This window comes from Pleurodeles waltl, chromosome 11, assembly GCF_031143425.1.
Source record: "Pleurodeles waltl isolate 20211129_DDA chromosome 11, aPleWal1.hap1.20221129, whole genome shotgun sequence".
In the NCBI taxonomy this organism is placed as follows: domain Eukaryota; kingdom Metazoa; phylum Chordata; class Amphibia; order Caudata; family Salamandridae; genus Pleurodeles; species Pleurodeles waltl.
The window spans coordinates 350,942,564-350,961,056 of NC_090450.1; the positions used below are offsets into that span (position 1 = coordinate 350,942,564).

At 46.7% G+C, this 18,493-nt stretch overlaps 1 protein-coding gene across 1 annotated transcript in view; it reads right to left on the bottom strand.

Annotated features, from left to right (window-relative positions):
- Positions 1-229: 229 nt before the first annotated feature.
- The window catches only part of SNED1 (sushi, nidogen and EGF like domains 1), a 2,603,997-nt gene continuing 2,585,733 nt past the window's right edge, over positions 230-18,493 (bottom strand). The window contains exon 30 of the mRNA XM_069213662.1: positions 230-6,892. Coding sequence (XP_069069763.1) covers positions 6,852-6,892 — 41 coding nt within the window. The 3' untranslated portion in view covers positions 230-6,851. The remainder of the gene's footprint in view (positions 6,893-18,493) is intronic.

Here is an 18,493-nt window from a genome sequence, read left to right on the forward strand (position 1 = left end):
CACTGCAATGATCCAGTACAACTACCTTTCCAGAACGAATTGCGCTTTGAAGAGGAAGCTGAAACTACAGTAAGAGTCAGCGTTTAGAGCCAACATCTTCAGTCTTGTTCATAGTGGTCAAATGTCGCTCTTACTAAATGAAAAAGATGGAACAGCATCTCCAGCCACCCTAGGAGGAATTTTCCAATATAAACCGTAAGACATCAACCCATCATTAAAAAAAGATACGTTAGGTTGTATAGCATTTATTTTAATGTAAAAAGAAAGCAATTGGTGCTACGTTCCAACAGAAGAAAACTCTTTGATCACTTTATTTCTACTGCATTACACACACACTTACACAACACCCCTGCCCCCAACACACACCAATTGGATTGATCTGTGTGTCTCCATCGTAAATCAGAACCACTCCTAGTTCCGCATGAGGGTGCCGAACACCAGCCAACTAACTCCGGATCATCTTCTCGCCATTCTGATGTCTGAGTGTTATGGCTGCTTGCCCTCTGGCACAGCGGGTCTTATACAATGCAAAATTCAAAGCTCATTTCACTAAAAGGTTGAACTACAATTCCTAAAATACAATAAAAGGGTCACTAACAAGCCAGGCTTTGGTCTGCATCAGGAACCAAGAGTGATGCTGTAAGGCCCTAAACGTGGCTCCTCTTGTCATGGATGGGTATGGAAGTGGATCATACCTGCATGTTTGTCAGCAAATTGGATCCTGGAACATATAGACACACCAGACACATTTAGGACGAGGGTCAAAGTGACCTATAGGAAAGTGTATTGGCTGGTTTTTGGGCTATTTGTGGATCTGTTTTATGGTTTGGTGGGTCTGGTTTTACTGTTGATATCCTTGATATCACAAAAAACATTGCCTGTAGCAATCACAAATGCTTCCGATCTCCCATGACTTGCAAAACACCTTTACAGCGTCTTTACAAGTTCAGAACTGGGTGATTTGCAACTGGAGCCACTTTTTTTTACCTATGTGATTCACAGATGGTGGCAACTTTTATTTTGGTGACCGTTCCTATTTCCTATTCCATTCTGACTCTGTTTGGGCCGTCACACAATAAATCCCATGGAAGGCTAAGCAGCAACTGAAACAAGCCCCTTGGGTTCTGTGTCAAGTGAGGTACTTATGCAACTGGTGTAAAGCTGATATGTGACATTCTTAAGCCCCTTTAATTCCATGTTAGGCCCTTTTACAGACACATTTGGGTTTTTTGAATGTCTTAATGTGTGCTTAACATTTCCTAAGGAACAATGGTAGCAGATGAACCAGGGACTGGTTTCACAGGAACAACAAAATTGTATTTTGCAGAAATGTGAAGACTTGGAAAACCACTCAGTGAGAAACAATGTGCAAATATGGGGGTAGTAGTGTTAAAGAAAGTGGAAGGTTAAGGTATTGAGGCCCATATTTATACTTTTTGACGCTAAACTGCGCTAACGCAGTTTAGCGTCAAAAAGTTTTGCGCCGTCTAACGCCATTCTGAAGCGCCATGCGGGCGCCGTATTTATGGAATGGCGTTAGACGGCGCAATCAGACCGGCGCTGCCTGGTTTGCGTGGGAAAAAACCACGTAGACCAGACAGCGCCGGCGTAGGGGGAAAATGGCGTATGGGCGTCTTAAAATGGGGCAAGTCAGGTTACGTCGAAAAAATCGTCTTAACCCGACTTGCGCCATTTTTTAACGACGCCCATCCCCCATCAACATGACTCCTATCATTGTAAAGATAGGAGTCATGCCCCCTTGCCCAATGGCCATGCCCAGGGGACTTCTGTCCCCTTGGCATGGTCATTGGGCATAGTGGCATGTAGGGGGGCACAAATCAGGCCCCCCTATGCCAAAAAAAATGATTAAAAAAAAATTAAAAAAAACTTACCTGAACTTACCTGAATGTCCCTGGGGTGGGTCCCTCCAGCCTTGGGTGTCCTCCTGGGGTGGGCAAGGGTGGCAGGGGGGGTCCCTGGGGGCAGGGGAGGGCACTCTGGGCTCATTTTGAGCCCACTTGTCCCTTAACGCCATGCCTGACCCAGGCGTTAAAAAGCGGCGCAAATGCGCCGTTTTTAGCCACGCCCACTCCCGGGCGTCTCTTTTGCCCGGGAGTATAAATACCACGTAAAGGCCTGGGAGTCATTTTTTAGACGGGAACCCCTCCCTTGCATATCATTAACGCAAGGAAGGGGTTCACGCTAAAAAATGACGCACATTCCGGGAACTTTGGCGCTATTCGCCTCTAACGCCATAGTATAAATATGGCGTTAGTTGGCGTTAGTTTAGCGTCGAATTTGCGTCGAAAAAAACGACGCAAATTCGGCGCAAACGGAGTATAAATACGGCCCTGAGACTTTTGGAAGAAACTCTAGCTGCCCTTTCAGGGCATGCAGGATTCAAATAAAGTGGAACTGTGTATTACACCTTCAAGCTACAAAGAAATTTGCCTACAGCTATTCAAATACAGTACATCATTTCCAACTGAAAGGTAACAAGAGCTGCAAAATAAACAGAAGACTCCACATTCAGTTAACACAAGATCCTTTGACTGAGGAGCCAGCTCCAGCTACTACAGAGGATAGCATCTCAGAAGAGAGCAACAATGAAGACCAATTGACAATGAGCAACAAATGGTGATCAAGAAGCTCAAAGTATAATGCGAGGGGGTATTGTTCTTGGCAAGAGAGTGAATGTTCTCTATTCCCTGCTGTTTCCCAGGGGTGAATCATGCCTCATGTAGGAAACTGGTGTTCAGCAGAGATTCAGATGAGCGTTGGCGGAGTTTTGGTGATGGTAGTGCTTTCACAGGTGGTTAGACAATGGCTAGATGACAGAGTTGGTAGAGTCCTGGAGGGCTCTGCATCTCACTTTGTTTTAAGGCCCACAAGTCAGACACAACAACTGATTTTGTATTCCTGTTTAAGAAACGCCACTCACTTTTGACTGCGGCTGATCATGCAGATATTTTCTTGTCAGATCACACCCCATCTACATACACTTTTAGTGGAGGAAGGTGAGTGGCATAATAGCCGATGGAAACTGCACAATGGGTGGCTGAAGGACCCAGTAGTGTATGGAACTGTAGTGAACCAGATAAGGCAATTTCGAAGTTCAGTGCCACATGTTACAGTGATAATGGTGTAGTATGGGATATCCTGAGTGGAAGCGACTGTTTCATTGTTGAGACAGCTAGACTAAGTAGGGTGCAAAAGGGCTGCTTTCATGTTACAAACAGAAATGGGAAAAAAAGTAATGCAACACTTGTGTTCGCAGCCACAGAGGCAGTTTAGTTGGTTCTTGACACTGAGAGGGTAGCTGTGGCTCCTGGACTGATTTAAGGCCGGGTATGCAGAAGCATGTGCAGGCCAAATGTGGGTGGTAATTATAGAGATTACTTGCTTCAAAGCTGAGTGTGAGGCAAATGCGTTTCTTCAGCCAAGTTAAAAAAGATCATCAGGGGTATCACATTTCCGAAGAATAGAAGATGAAAGATTTTTAGCTTGATTAATCAGAAGTTATATGCTAGGGATTGAATGGATATTGTGGAGGTGAAGGGATGCCTACATAGGGTTAGGACAGAGGCGGTTGCCAGAGATTATTGAAAAGTTGCAAACTCCAATCTGTGAAGAAGAGGTAATTTAAGGATCAAGGACCTGGAGTCAACTAAAACTAGGGGGCTTAATGGATTGACTGATGATTTTTTTTAAACAAAGACTACTTGCCAGAGCTTCTGGGTATTATGACCCAGGTGTTTGCTGATTGATGAGGAGTTACTACCACACTGGTAGAAGCTAACACTTCTATTCTACTCAAACATGGGGAAGGCCCATCTATGCCCATGTTCTGAAGGAATATTGTTTGAAAGTATTCCCAATGGTCCTGGCTGGAGGTTGAAGGTCATGACACACTTGGCACATCCTGATGAGGCAGGGTTCTTCAGGAAGACACATGTGAGTGTTAGTACCAATAAAATCCTGGACATCATAGATATACACACAGGGAGAGGGGAAAGGCAATGCTCCTATCCATAGACGTGAAAACATATTTTTGAAGGGTGGACTGGTGGTTCCTGGAGGAGTCTTTGAAAGCTCGAGGGTTTGGGAGCAGGTTCCTCACTTTGTTCATAGGTTGCTGTAATATGGGGTGTTATTAGATTTTGAGCAGCAAATAGGAATTTCCATTAGAGTCAATCATCATTTGGGGTCCAGTTGGGCGATTGTCTTTGCATGGATGCTGGGCAAGTTATAAATGGGCCGGGCAGAGTCCTATAAGCTTATATCCCTGGTGCTTTTGGTAGCCAATCATGCAATTCTCAGTAAGCGGGTACATCCCTGTCCCTGACTGGGTACCACAGATTATGGTAAGTGTTAGGAATGGAGAATACCACAGTTAGGAGGGGTCCAAGTGGCCATTTGAGAAAATAAGGGGATTCCCTGCTCAAGAAAACCCAGGGCCTTGAATACTCTACCACAGTGGTTCCCAACCTTTTGACTTCTGTGGACCCTCACTTTATCAATACTGGAGCCCGGGGACCCCCACTAAATCTTTATCACAATCCGTGGACCCTCTACTGAGTCATTACTGAAAGCTGGAGACCTAATCTGTTAATATTATTTAATTGTCTAAGCAGTCGCGGACCCCGTGAGGAGGCTTCGCGGACCCCCAGGGGACCCCAGACCACAGGTTGGGAACCACTGCTCTACCGAATGAGTTGCTGATGGCCTAAACATAGGGGCATACTTATAACCCATTTGCACCGAATTTGCGTCATTTTTTTACGCAAATCCGGTGCAAACCTAACTCCAAATTTATACTTTGCCACTAGACCTGTCTAGCCCAAAGTTTTGGAGTTAAATTCATTTTTTGCTAGTGGGAAACTGCCTTGTGTCAATGAGATGCAAGGCAGGCGTTCCTGGGCAAAAAATGACGATATGGCCTCCTGTGCTAAAATCAAGCACAGGGGAGGTGGGCCTTAAATAATGGAGCTAAGCTTGCTTAGCGCCATTAGTTAACACCAGGGTCAGGACACGCATTAGGGGAACTGTGGGCCTAGTTCCATGGTCAGAGACCATGGAATGGGCCCACAGGTGCCCTTCCCTAGACCCAGGGACACCCTCACCCACACCAGAGGGATGCCAGAGGATGGGTGACCCCATCCTCTAGCGAGTAAGATAAGTACAGGTAAGTATATTTATTTTTATTAAGAAGTGCCATGGGGGGGGTAACTTGGGCCTCCTACATGGCACGGGGCCCAATGGCCATGCCCAGGGGACACATGTCCCCTGGGCATGGCCATTGGGGTGGTGGGCACGACTCCTGTCTTTACCAAGACAGTAGTCATGACCATGGCGGTTGTGTGTCAAAGGATGACGCCAGTGTGGTTAGAGGCATTAGTTATGCCTCTGCCCATACTAGCATCATCCTTTGATGCACATCCTCCTGTTTCCCCTACGCCTCCCCAACCCGACTAGCGTCCTTTTTTATGATGCTAGCCGGGCCTTACCGCCAGCTACCGTCAATCCATAAATATGACACCCGGCCAGTGTCTTGGGATGGCGCTAGCCGGCGGTATACTTTTTCATGCAAAATTGCGTTAGCGCAGTTTCGTGAGAAAAAGTATAAATCAGGGCCATAAAATCTTTCATGGTTGAGGAATACAGAGTCAACAGGACTTGAGGCTGCTCAGAGTTGTAGGGGCTGAGATGAGCTAGATCGTGTGGATGTAGGGATGAGCTCACTGACGTGAGAGGGTTTGACTCCACAGCTGACTTAACTGGTTCTCTGTGATTTGGGGAGTAGCTGGAGCTAAGATGTGGGGTGGGCTAGAAAGGGGAGGGGTAGACACACCTGCTTGCTGTTGTTGCCATGTTTCTTTTCTACTTTCCGATAAAATAAATAAAACACTACTGAAAATTGAATCTGCCAGTATAATCATATCTGTAGTACTTCTTTTGAGAAGACATTGTACAACTACAATAAACACATGCTATTAGGGACTCTGTGGCCAGTTCCAAAGTAGAGACAGTGAGGTGAGACACTTGAAACCCTTATGTAACAACCAGTAGGTATAGACTACAAAACCTTAAGAAAGCCGAATCGTGAAATATGGGAGCACTAGAAGATGACATGGGAAGCTGAGACAAGAACAGAAAAGTTAACAAAAAGCTGATAGGACATCAACACCCTCATGAACAGTGTTATCGTCTGGTAGTTCTGCATGGCAAAGTTACAGAAAAATAAAGAAATACATAGGTGGCTGGAGAGAAGCCCGATACTGTACAGTATTTTGGTGCACTGGAAACGGCTTTGGTCCCATAATCCATGACTTAATTCTTTGCCATGGCCAGCAAAATCATGTGTGAACTAAATCAGGGATCTTTACACCACAAGGAAACTACTCCAAGCAGTTCAGTGAAAAGGGTGCATCAATATGCCAATACACCTTGCTAATAATAGCTGCATTGTTATACTAAATAATCGCAGCGTTGTTGTGAACGTCAGTCACTTGTCCTCGTGTGATGTTCAGATGCAGTACAGTTTGTCAATTGGACAAATTCACAGGGAATGTCTGCTCATATACCAAATAAAGAATTTCTCCAGCTGCACCACAAGACCAATCTTAGCTTCAGCATAGGTTTGTGATTTGTAAGCATCCTTCCTCATCCAATTTAGAGAATATGGTTGGGCAGAAGAAATGGAAAAGCTGCAGCACTGGAGAATTGTAGAGACGGAGAGAGACAAGAAGGCTCTTTTGTTGGTCATGTGTGTGCAATAGAGGGATTTGGTTTTTGACTCCCTGTCGGCTTTGAACTCCTTTGACCCAGTACTTGAATCATATCTTCAATCTTCATCCCTGGAAGCTTGCTGGATAAACTTCTTTTTCTACATCTAAAAAGAAAAACAACAGATGACATTAGAAGTTCCTTGCTGGTTACAGTCCAGGCTAAATCACCACCACAACACACTGTAAAGACTACTAAAGTAGTTCATCCTTGGGTTTAAATACTAACTCCTATTGTAATCCAGAGGTTCCAGTCAAGTACATTCCATTTGAGGTTCTCAAACACACCAAATGAAACTGCCTTAAATTACACACTCTTCACTCACAATCCTAAATGCTAGTCAAGTGAATGTGCCAACAGACTGCTATCTGCTATTTCAGTTCCGGAACTCACTCCGCACACAGGTCTCAAGCTCTACCTCAGTTCATAGCTCCAGTAACTCCTCCACCCCCTTACCCCACATCGAGACTCTCTCATGCAACAGTGCACATATTCCTTCGGGCCAACAATAAGATCCACAGCCTGTGACTTGTGTCTGCAGATGTCACAACAGCACTAGAAATCACATCTTTTACTTCAACCGTGTGCATGTGCTCCATTAAGACAGACTATGAGGTCTTACCCTCAGCATCTTCAAGGATTAAGTCGTACACTGTTTTCTGCAAAGAAAAGACACAGGCTGTTATTAGTATAAATGTTGGTCACACTTTGGGCCGTATTTATACTCCGTTTGCGCCGAATTTGCGTCGTTTTTTTCGACGCAAATTCGACGCTAAACTAACGCCAACTAACGCCATATTTATACTATGGCGTTAGAGGCGAATAGCGCCAAAGTTCCCGGAATGTGCGTCATTTTTTAGCGTGAACCCCTTCCTTGCGTTAATGATATGCAAGGGAGGCGTTCCCGTCTAAAAAATGACTCCCAGGCCTTTACGTGGTATTTATACTCCCGGGCAAAAGAGACGCCCGGGAGTGGGCGTGGCTAAAAACGGCGCATTTGCGCCGCTTTTTAACGCCTGGGTCAGGCATGGCGTTAAGGGACAAGTGGGCTCAAAATGAGCCCAGAGTGCCCTCCCCTGCCCCCAGGGACCCCCCCTGCCACCCTTGCCCACCCCAGGAGGACACCCAAGGCTGGAGGGACCCACCCCAGGGACATTCAGGTAAGTATTTTTTTATTTTTTTTAAATAATTTTTTTTGGCATAGGGGGGCCTGATTTGTGCCCCCCTACATGCCACTATGCCCAATGACCATGCCCAGGGGACAGAAGTCCCCTGGGCATGGCCATTGGGCAAGGGGGCATGACTCCTATCTTTACAATGATAGGAGTCATGTTGATGGGGGATGGGCGTCGTTAAAAAATGGCGCAAGTCGGGTTAAGACGATTTTTTCGACGTAACCTGACTTGCCCCATTTTAAGACGCCCATGCGCCATTTTCCCCCTACGCCGGCGCTGCCTGGTGTACGTGGTTTTTCTCGCGCACACCAGGCAGCGCCGGTCTGCTTGCGCCGGCTAACGCCATTCAATAAATACGGCGCCCGCATGGCGCTTCAGAATGGCGTTAGCCGGCGCAAAACTTTTTGACGCTAAACTGCGTTAGCGCAGTTTAGCGTCAAAAAGTATAAATATGGGCCTTGATATTTCTCGCTCTGTTCACTGACTAATCACTAAAACCTTAACCAATGATCCATCTATTTAATTGATACTTCAAAGTAAAGATGACTACAGACACTCTCAAACATCCTTCATCCCTTAAGGAGTTCCTGAAGCAAGTTAAGTAAACAGGGAATAGTACCCAAGGAAGAGCCATTCCAGCAACACAAATAGTCTTTGCGTTGTCTCTCTATACAAGCACATTTTAGAAAGCCATTTGTTGCATTTTTGCATTGGGAATACGGTTACACCCAGAGGAGCTCCTATTAAACAAAATCTGACATTCGCGCTCTCCCACTACGAGAACTTACACCCCACATTAAATCTTCCCACGCCCAACGTTCCTTTTTGCATAAGCCCAAGTCCCATCTTGATTCCTGTGAGGACCGTCGGGACCAAGGAGTAATCAAACACATCCAAAATAAAGTGTCTCAGGCAGATTATCACCTGCAAACTTACTGCATCACCCCGTGGTCTTCCCTCAGGTCTATCTCAGTAGTTGTCCACCATCTAAAGTCCATGATAAATACACCTTCTCTAGAAGGCTGTATCATCTTCCCCTGCACAGCAATTAAAGACTGGGTAAGACAACTCCATGCAAGAATCCAGATTGTATGTTTTTTCCTTTCTGTGAACAGAAGTATCTCCTAAAGACATAGCCTAATAAAAGGAACAAGGACCCGCCATTTGAACTGGGCAAGGAATCTTACAATCTCTTTGCAATAACCTATAACCAAGTGACATTTGCACTACATGCACAAAACAGGAGGCAACAGTACTTGATGGACAGAATAATTAATGAGGTGAACTGTATTAAGTGCAATGAGACAGGCCCACTGGAGACACCTGAAGTAAGTTTTCTTGAAGTGTTCATTACTAGACACTCTTAGTAGGTCTGTACAAAATATTGAAGCAAGTGGCCAAGAATTGAGATCTCTCAAAATATGCTTTTAAATACTTTCTCTAAATTGAAACCCTCTACCAATTTCTCTGATTCAAGCTCTTAATTCCTGCTCATGGACCACAGTGTCCATATATATCCCTATTCAACAAATGTCATCATCTCTTTCAATCAGGGTAAATTTCCTTCCTGTATTAAAACTGGACAACTCATACCCCCTCTCACCACAGAACTCCAGAACCTCACATAAAAAACTTGCCTTTCATAGCTAAGGTAATGGAGAGCTGTGTTGACTCTAAGTGAAAAAGTACATTGACGCTAATCATCTCATTAATGACTTACAATTTGCATTCAGATCTGTCCAGAGCATGGAGACATCAATGACCAAAACGAAAAACGCCAAATGCATCCTGGGTGACGATTGCCAAGCACAGAATATTATTTGATTACAAAATCAGCTAGCTGAACAAGTTACTTACCTTCTGTCATAATTTATCTGGTAGAGACATATTCTAGTTGCTGATTCCTTACCTTAGAATTTCCCCAGGCGTCAGACTGGATCTGGAGATTTTTCTACGAGCAGTACCCTTGCGAGCCGTCAGGTGGCCTCGGTCGACTCCACGTCAGCGTCAAGGTCACCATGATGACGTCAGTTTCTTTTCATGACTTTCCATGCCAAAGCGCAGAGCCATGAAAAACACTGAGATGCTGCGCCAGAGCTAAGGCCCTTAAAGGGTAATCCCTGTCCCTAGAAATCAGTTTGCAATCAGGGAGGATGGGTGGGTCGGTAAGGAATCTGCAACTAGAATATGTCTATGTCAAATGATCCTCTGTTAGAGGGACAAATGATAGCAGTATGGCCAGAGGGGAAGTCTCGAAGGGGGGAGGAGGAGCCCTTTCAGACGATCTGCAAAACCCACCTGTCCGTCATGATGGATTCCCAGTGGGGCAGGTGATGGCTTATCCTACCACCAACTGGTCTGAGATGGGGGGACGGATTAGGAAGGTTTGGAGACTGCAGCTGGGGTGGGGGTGGACTGGGCAGACCTCTGGTTCCTTGTCCCATGAGCCGGTGGGATTCCGCGTCGCCGGCCGCACAGGGGCTATACAGCATGCGTGGCATGGTGGCTAGGGAGAGGAGGTGACAGAAAGCCCCTTCCGTGTCCTGATGATTTGGAGGACGACGAGTGGTCATGACTCCGCAGCCGGTCTCGAGACCTTCCCCTCGAGCGAGACCGGGAACGAAGCAGAGTCAACCGCCGGGCCTCCATGAGCTTTAGGGACAGATCCCTCAAAGCCTTCGAGTGCATGGCCCGGCACTCGGAGCACGAATTTGTGTTGTGGTCGCGCTCCAGACTCCACAAACAGACCCCATGCAGATCCGTCACTGACATCATTCGGTGACAGTCCTTGCAAGACTTGAACCCGATATTCGGGGACATCCTAGACGCACCAAAAGTCACCAGAAAATTAGACTCGGCAGGAATACACAGACAGGATAAATTTCCAGAGTCTTTCATCACACCATTATATCACCAATCTGGAGCTCATGCTTTTCCAAAAAGGACTTGTGTGATATTTAATATGTCTCCATGCAGTCTTGGTATACCCTCAGAGCTTCACAGAATGCAAATAGTGATCTACTGTGCCACATATTTCACTAAAGAACAACTAAGAGAACTGAGGGCCAGATTTACAAACATTTTGTGCTGTGTTTGCATCACAAAAGTGGCCCTTTTTTTGTTATTTACTTTCCAGGGCAAAACTTGTTTTGCACTGTAAAGTAGCCTAAAAGTAATGCAGAACAGTGCAAAGAGCTGCTTTGTGTTGCTTAGCGTCAAGGGGGTGTTACATGGGTGGCACACAGGCATTTCCATGTAACCACCAATGCTTTTTGACACAAAACCCTATCTATCAAAAATATGAGACAGGGTTTTGTGTAAAAAATTAACTCCACTTGAAATCAGGCGTTAAAAGGAGAAATATGTTCATTTCTCCTTTCTTTTCCCATGTTGCATGTGTGCTGCACTGCACAGCACACATACAAAGTAGGGAAAGTTTTAAAAGTTGTCTAGGCATTATAGTTTGTACTGCAAGGGTACTCTTCCAATACAAAACCTATGCACTATGGCACAATGGTGTGTGTGTGTGGTGCCTGGCAGAAAAATTATGCACCTGTGCTAGGGAGAGGGGAGGAGATATAGCACTCTCCTGCTACTCCTCCTCCTCACGTAATGCAATGTAGCGCAGCATTTTTGGCTAGTGCGCTGCATGAGAATTTATTAAATCTGGCCCAAAGTGTCTTTACATGGCCAGTAAATAACGAAAATGATTTTGCGTTGGGGCTGCGCCACACAATTGATGCAAACATGATGCATAAAATTAGTAAACCTACCCCAGAATATCTCAGATCATTCTGCCCTACCTCTGGCATAATTTACTACAAACATGCTGATGGAACACAACTCTACCTGAATGTTTCTTCTCCTAATCATATCTCTCTCCTAGCCACTACCCCCGATAGCTTTCAAGAATAAATGACTCTCCACCACTTTAAACTTAACCTTTGAAGAAGCAAATTCCTTCTCACTCTTCCCCACAATTCACATTCAGTCACTTTGACTGCTCACCTGCCACTATCAAGTGCACCAAATCGATTGGTTTCTCTCTTGATTCAAGACTCAACTTTCATGACTACAATGGCCATTACCATTTAAGACGACTGTGAGGCCTAAACCCCTTCATCCAAAAAAAAATAAAAAACAGGATTTAAGATTGTTGATTAATCCTTAGTTCTCCCTTCACTCTCACTGGCAGACCGAAAATATTTCTCACTCCTTTGAAAGCTGCCCTCCTTCTGCAGCTCAGACTGTCTCTGGCAGGTGATGGCAAACAGCATCAGTGAGAGGGGGCAGTCCTTGCACGTGTCATTCCCAATTGGGAAATCCCAGGAGAGGATCCCGATTACCTTCATCCTAACCCTGGGGTGGGTGTGCTGGAGGTGGCTCCATCTAAAAAATCGAGATCCAAATCCCATTTTCTCTATCATGGTGAACAAGAAGGGCCAAGAAACTGAGTCAAAAGCCTTTCGCGCATCTAAGGTCGCTATTGCAAGAGGGATCTCCAGCTCACCCACCGCTGCAACGTGGTTAAGTGGACGAAGATTCAACCTAGTCGACAGGTGAGCGATACACCTATTCTGGTCAGGATGGATCAGGCCTGAGAGCGCAACCTGTAGTCTATTTGCCAATGCCTTGGCAAGAACCTTGACATCTGCATTTAGGGAAAAATTCGGTCTGTATGATTCCCAACACTCCTGGGATTTACCCTTCTTGGGATCAGAACAATAGTGGCCATACAGAGATTTCCGAGCAGCTCCCCCACTTCATACGCCGAGTGATGCATCTCATGGAGGGCCCGACTCTTCTCCTCTGCATCTTCTAGAAAAACTCCACTGGGAGGCCAGTTGGGCCCAGGAATCTTCCAGTTTGGAGCGGCGTAAGTCCCAGGAGAACTGTGTAAGTTCAGTCTCGAGCTACAAAGCCTCAGCACCCCCTAGTCATCTACATGGACAGTCTTGTGCAAAGCTGTGTATATCCGACTCCAAAGTCCCCGACTGGCCTGCTTAAAAGATTTGCATATAGCCAGCCATCATACCCACTATATACTCGCTCCATGTGACCAGTGACCCGTCCGGCGCTATGACACCTGCAGTGTGGCTCTGTTCTCAATCAACTTCACTCAGCCAAGCCAGCAATTTACCCGCCTTATTTCCTAGCTCATAGATACATTTTTGCTTAGCGATAAGTACCCGCTTAACCACCTCTGTGACCAGAAAGTGAAATTCCTCTGTTTTGATCATGATACCCACCCTTTTGGCAGTGGATGGCTCTGCATGATAATCTGCTTCAAGTCCAAAACTTCCTGCTCCAGGCTGATGACACGCTCGCTCTCTCATTTATCCTACCTCATCTGCAATAATGACCCCCCTGAAGAGAATCAGTCTGCACATTTGTGTCAGTCTTCATTCTGTCCTCCCCTCAGCCTGGCCGTTGCTAAGGTAATACTCAGCAGGGAGTGGTACAAGATCGCCGTGCCTGAAATTCCACCACCATAAAACTATGAAGGGACAGTAGAGACTTTAAAAAAGAATCCAAGCACTAGTAAGTAGCATGCACCCCAGAATAATAAAGAGTACCACCTGTTTCCACCATGCAAAGACCGTCACATGTTTCCCAGCCCCATGGCTTTTAATAAAATCACTTAGTCTTCCAACATGAGGATTGTGGGACCATGTGGGATGAGACCTATTCAGCTGGGGATGCCTCATCATTTTGAAGTCCGATAATAGCCCCTACAGGAAACCCCAGAGCAGGGATTCTGCCTGGTTCCACAGAGGTACATAAATATTAATCAAACCTACAGACTTTCCCTCCAATATGCCAGTGACCACTGTGTAGCAGCCATGTTCATCTGAGTGCGTCCCAGTTACCTGAAAAGGGAGGGATTTCCTGACCAAGATCCCTACCCCTCTAGATGCCACTGTGTAGCCTGAGTGTCCCACAACTAAATAACGTCCCCTGCCCAGAGAGGTGCAGTTAGACTCCTTTAAGTGTGTTTCCTGTAGAAACAAAACATCCGCTCTTTATTGTGTGAGTGCCTTGCTCACTAGTTCTGTCTTGATTGTGCTACCAAACCCATTAACATTCCATGTGAGCAAATGGAGGCAGTGCATCTGCATGTCAAAGTTTATTTGTGTATCTCTCAGGAGGAGAGGGCACCAAAATCCAGATCCCAGTACCCACCCTGGCTGCAGGCAAACAAACAAAAACCAAAACACTCCACTCGCCCTACTTTGCCATGACATGGTCTCGAAACCGGCTGCCACCCTAATGCATGATATGTCTGTCAACCAACATACACAAAAATACAGGGCCACATTAAATGCAATCCTCAGACCCACACTGCTGTGCGGTTATTGAGTCAGCCCACCTCCAGCCCACGAGATACCCAGTCTTTCCGGTCCTCTTTCTCCAGCACCCCCATACTGTCTCCATGAGCTGGCTTTTGAATCTCTAGTGTACCTACGGACCCATCACCCCACTCCTCACGTCCCCCAGTCAATACCATCACTCTATTCCCTCCTAAATCATCGGGGTGATCATCAGAGGGGACCCCAGGTTATCATCTGCATCACAAACTAGAGTCTCCTCTGACAAATTTCCCAGATCAGTCTCTAGGGCTGCCCACCAGCTGGCAGTCTCCAGGGAAGTTTGGCATTGGAGATCTGCCACCACCTCATGCTCTGCCTGTTAGCACTTGCTCCTTTGATGGTGTGGTTGGCGATCTCTCCTGCTGTGCCTTCCGTAATTGCTTCCGTTCGTATCACTGCGGGACCTGCAATCTTTCCTCCTCCACTATAGGCTGGTATCCCCTACTTTCCAACCAGTCTCATATGGCATCCACCGCCGTGATGAACTGAGTCTCTCCCCGGTCCACAGTCCGAAGCTTCAACAGGAATAGGAGAGCATACTAGATATCCAACTTGTGGAAGTGTTGCTTAACCGCCCAAAAGGATTCCTGCTGATGCTGGACTACCATTGTGTAGTCAGGGAAGATGATCATTTTTGTGCCACCCGCCACCCACGGTCCATAAACACTTGCTGTCTGCAGTATGGTGCCCTAATCCCGAACGTTCAGCAACTGGGCCACTATTGCAAGGCGTGGAGTTTGGCCAGCTCTCTCCACTGTGAACCACTTTGAGGTATTCCCCTGCAATACCTTCGACAAGAGCCATTCCTTTAGGTAGAGTTCAGCACTGGGGCACTCCAACCTCTCAAGGACCCCTACCTCGAAGTCAATTGTTTCTTCACTAACAGGCCACCTCTCTCACCAAGGCCCTCAAGCGGGTGCTGTTCTCAGTCACTGTCGGGCAGACCTGGGCTACAGTGCTCTCAGTTTCCACTATCCTGTCCTCCAGTTAATTATGATGAAATGCACTGCCTGTTATACAGAGTAATTTTGGCCTCTAAGGCAGTTTTGGTCTCCTTTATCACTACCAGAATGGTGAGTGTGTGCGCCACAAGGCTGCTGTCCATCAGCGGGATTGGTTGGTCACCTTCCAGAGCCTCCAGATGTGCAGTCCCATCCCTTGCCGTCTTAATAACCTTAAGGGGGGACCATGGTGAAGTAGTCCAGGAGCCTCCACAAACAAGCGATCGGTGCCACCCTCTGATCAGAGGAGCCAAGTCCTACTCTGGATAGAACAGGCCAGGCATAGTAGCCCTCTGTGGGAAAGGCCAGCACTCTAGACATGTGTGCTTCCTTCACTCAACAGACCCTCTGCACTGTTGTTCAATTCTGGTGCATTCAAATGCTAACTTTGGGGAGGAGGGGAGTGGAAGGGCCTCATCCCACTGTCACCAGATCTGGGTCAAGTCCATATCCTCCACTTTGCCTCGCGGCCTCCCACATGAAATTTGGGGGGGGGCGCCACCCCTGTCCACAATGTGTTTTTCCTCAGAGTTATCCCCCCCCACCCACCACAGCCTCAAGCCGTCCTCAGAGGCCCAACTCTAGCCACTGGATCACTGCTCCGTCTCCGGGGTGTCCTGTATGTCCTTGTGATAGCCCCGCGGCTGCACATCCACCAACCAATCAGGCACCGCCCGAGTCTGTTGTCCCTCCCTCAGTGGACTGGTGTTCTCATCCACTACTGGATGCCTCCCTCCACCTGATTGTTCCCGGAGGCCCACCCTCAGTCCAATACAGCTCAGCCCATGGCACACGCTGGAGTCACCGCTTCGTCCTCCGCTCCAGGGCTGGTCCCCCAGCCCCCTGGTTAAAGAATGTGGCTGTAGGCGGTTATCTGGGCTGTCCGTGTGACCCCCACAGCCACCTACAGTCAGATTCACTGCTTTGTTAATCACCCGGAGCATAAGCCGTCATTCAGACTTCATCGCTGCTTCGCTGCGCCACACCTGGGGCATGAGAAGGATGGTAGCCCGGCCAGTCACAACCCCGAGAGCCGCATCTGCTAAGATTCGGTTGGGCCCCGACTGGGAGAGGCGAAAAAGGGAGGGCAGCACGGGCCCACTCCGGCCCCATCGGTACTCTCTCCTGGCCTTCTTTGCAGCCCTCACCTCCTCCCTGCACCACACCCAATTCAAAGAAAAGTGGCAAGGTTTAGGATCTCTGTGACTCATGGGCCAGGAGCAGAGCTCAGCCCTCAATTGACCGATGCCATCCCGCGTCAAGCCACTCCCCCGACAAATTGTGATTTTAAGTCTGTAGCAGCCTTAGAGAACTTTTATGTATTGTGTTTTAGTCTTAGTGTGAAGTTCTGTGTCCTTGAGAAATTGGTCCACAGATTCAGTACTTTGCTTGACAACCCAGCATATGTAAGGAAAACCCTTTCGTGACCTATCAAGTGTAACAAAAGAAATCCCCGTCTCTGAAAAGGTTATCATTTAAACTGAATCAAAGTCAATCTTGTTACCTTGGGTATGGCACAAGCGGGAGATTAAGCAAATATCCTGCTACCCCATTCAGGGTATTGAGGCAGCTGTACAGGATTGCAGCATCACACCCTTGCCTCTCTATTCCACAAGTAATCGTAACACTGACCTGTTCTGGAAAATCCCTACTTCAGTCTAAGGATACAGACCAAGTCATGCAAACCAACGGAGCACAAAAAGCATTTTAGTGAACGAATCCCAAAACACCACATCATTCCTAGGCACAACATACTGTAACTGAGTGGCTAGATAGAAAGACTTCTGAGGTTCTAACACTTCACATAACATAAGGTATCTATGGTTCTGCCAGGCTTATCGTAGTGATGTGCCCTCTCCACAACAGCCTCATCGTAAGCACCTGCAGCCACCTGAACATGTGGGCCAGAATCAACAGTGCAATATGCTAAAATGTATATTAAATACCCAAGAAACCTTAAACATCTTAGACAGAGCTATATTGCCAATAAAGACAGACAGGACTTTAGCAAGATGTATAATGCCCTCGGGCTCGCCACAGATGAAAAAAGGCAGTGTGTTGCCTCAAACACCTTAGACATCAATACTGATCTAGAGCTCTAGGTACTGGAATGACGGGGCGGATACCTCAAGGTCCCATATTTTCTCCATGTCAATGTCCCCATTGGTATGTAACACTGATTCATCTCAATAGATGAGCCTGCCCAAGATCATGCAAGATTCCTCAACTTACTCAATCAAAAGTTTGACAGTTAAAATGGCTTGAGATGGATGTAAAAAAAAACTATCATCATAGATTCATAATGCATGGGACTGACACCTGTTTATATGCATTGCCCTGAAAAGGCAGGCCATGAGTTCTACAGCCAGGGTAAAAATAGAGGTGAAGAGGGGACAATCCTCTCTGGTAGCAAAACTTCCTTAAACACGAAGGTGATGGGTAGGATAACTGCAAAAGGGTTAGCGGCTAGCAGTCGTTTGGGCTACTTTCCAGTCCATAGTTTTGTGCCCACTATGTCACTCCATACCGAGACGAGCCATATGCAAATCAGACGTGCTCCTGCCTCAATAGGAACAGTCTGTGCAAACTGCTGGGCCCAGTCCCTGCTGAATGAGCATTCAAGCAACCCCAGACTGGTTTTGGTCTTGTTGCACTTCATCAATGAGGCGCAGTTTAAGTCCTGTGCAGTGAGCACAAGACTCAACCTGCACTTTTAGGGCATTACACTGAAATACAAATGTGATGGATGGAATGCTTGCGGAAGTCTCAGTCACTGGATACTGCTTAGGTGGAATTCCAGACCATTGTTTTTCACTCACTATCTAGACTGGAACTAGCTGAATGAAAGTCAGACATGGTTCTGTCCAATAACTTTTGGCCTGAACCGCCATGCCATCTAATCTCAGAACTAGACCACAAGCACAACCACACCACTTCTGAACACTAGGGGGTCTCAACAGTGAACTGTAGCTTGAGTCCTGTGGCACAGTAAGCATGGGATCCACATCTGGGCATAATGACCATGCAGATTAAAAATGTTTTGCCTTTGTTACAATCCGGGGCATCAGTAGGAAATAGAAAGGAGAGACCCAACTAACATGTCTTGGACCAATTTCAACTTCTAATCATTTCCAATATAGAACACCAGTCAATGACAGCA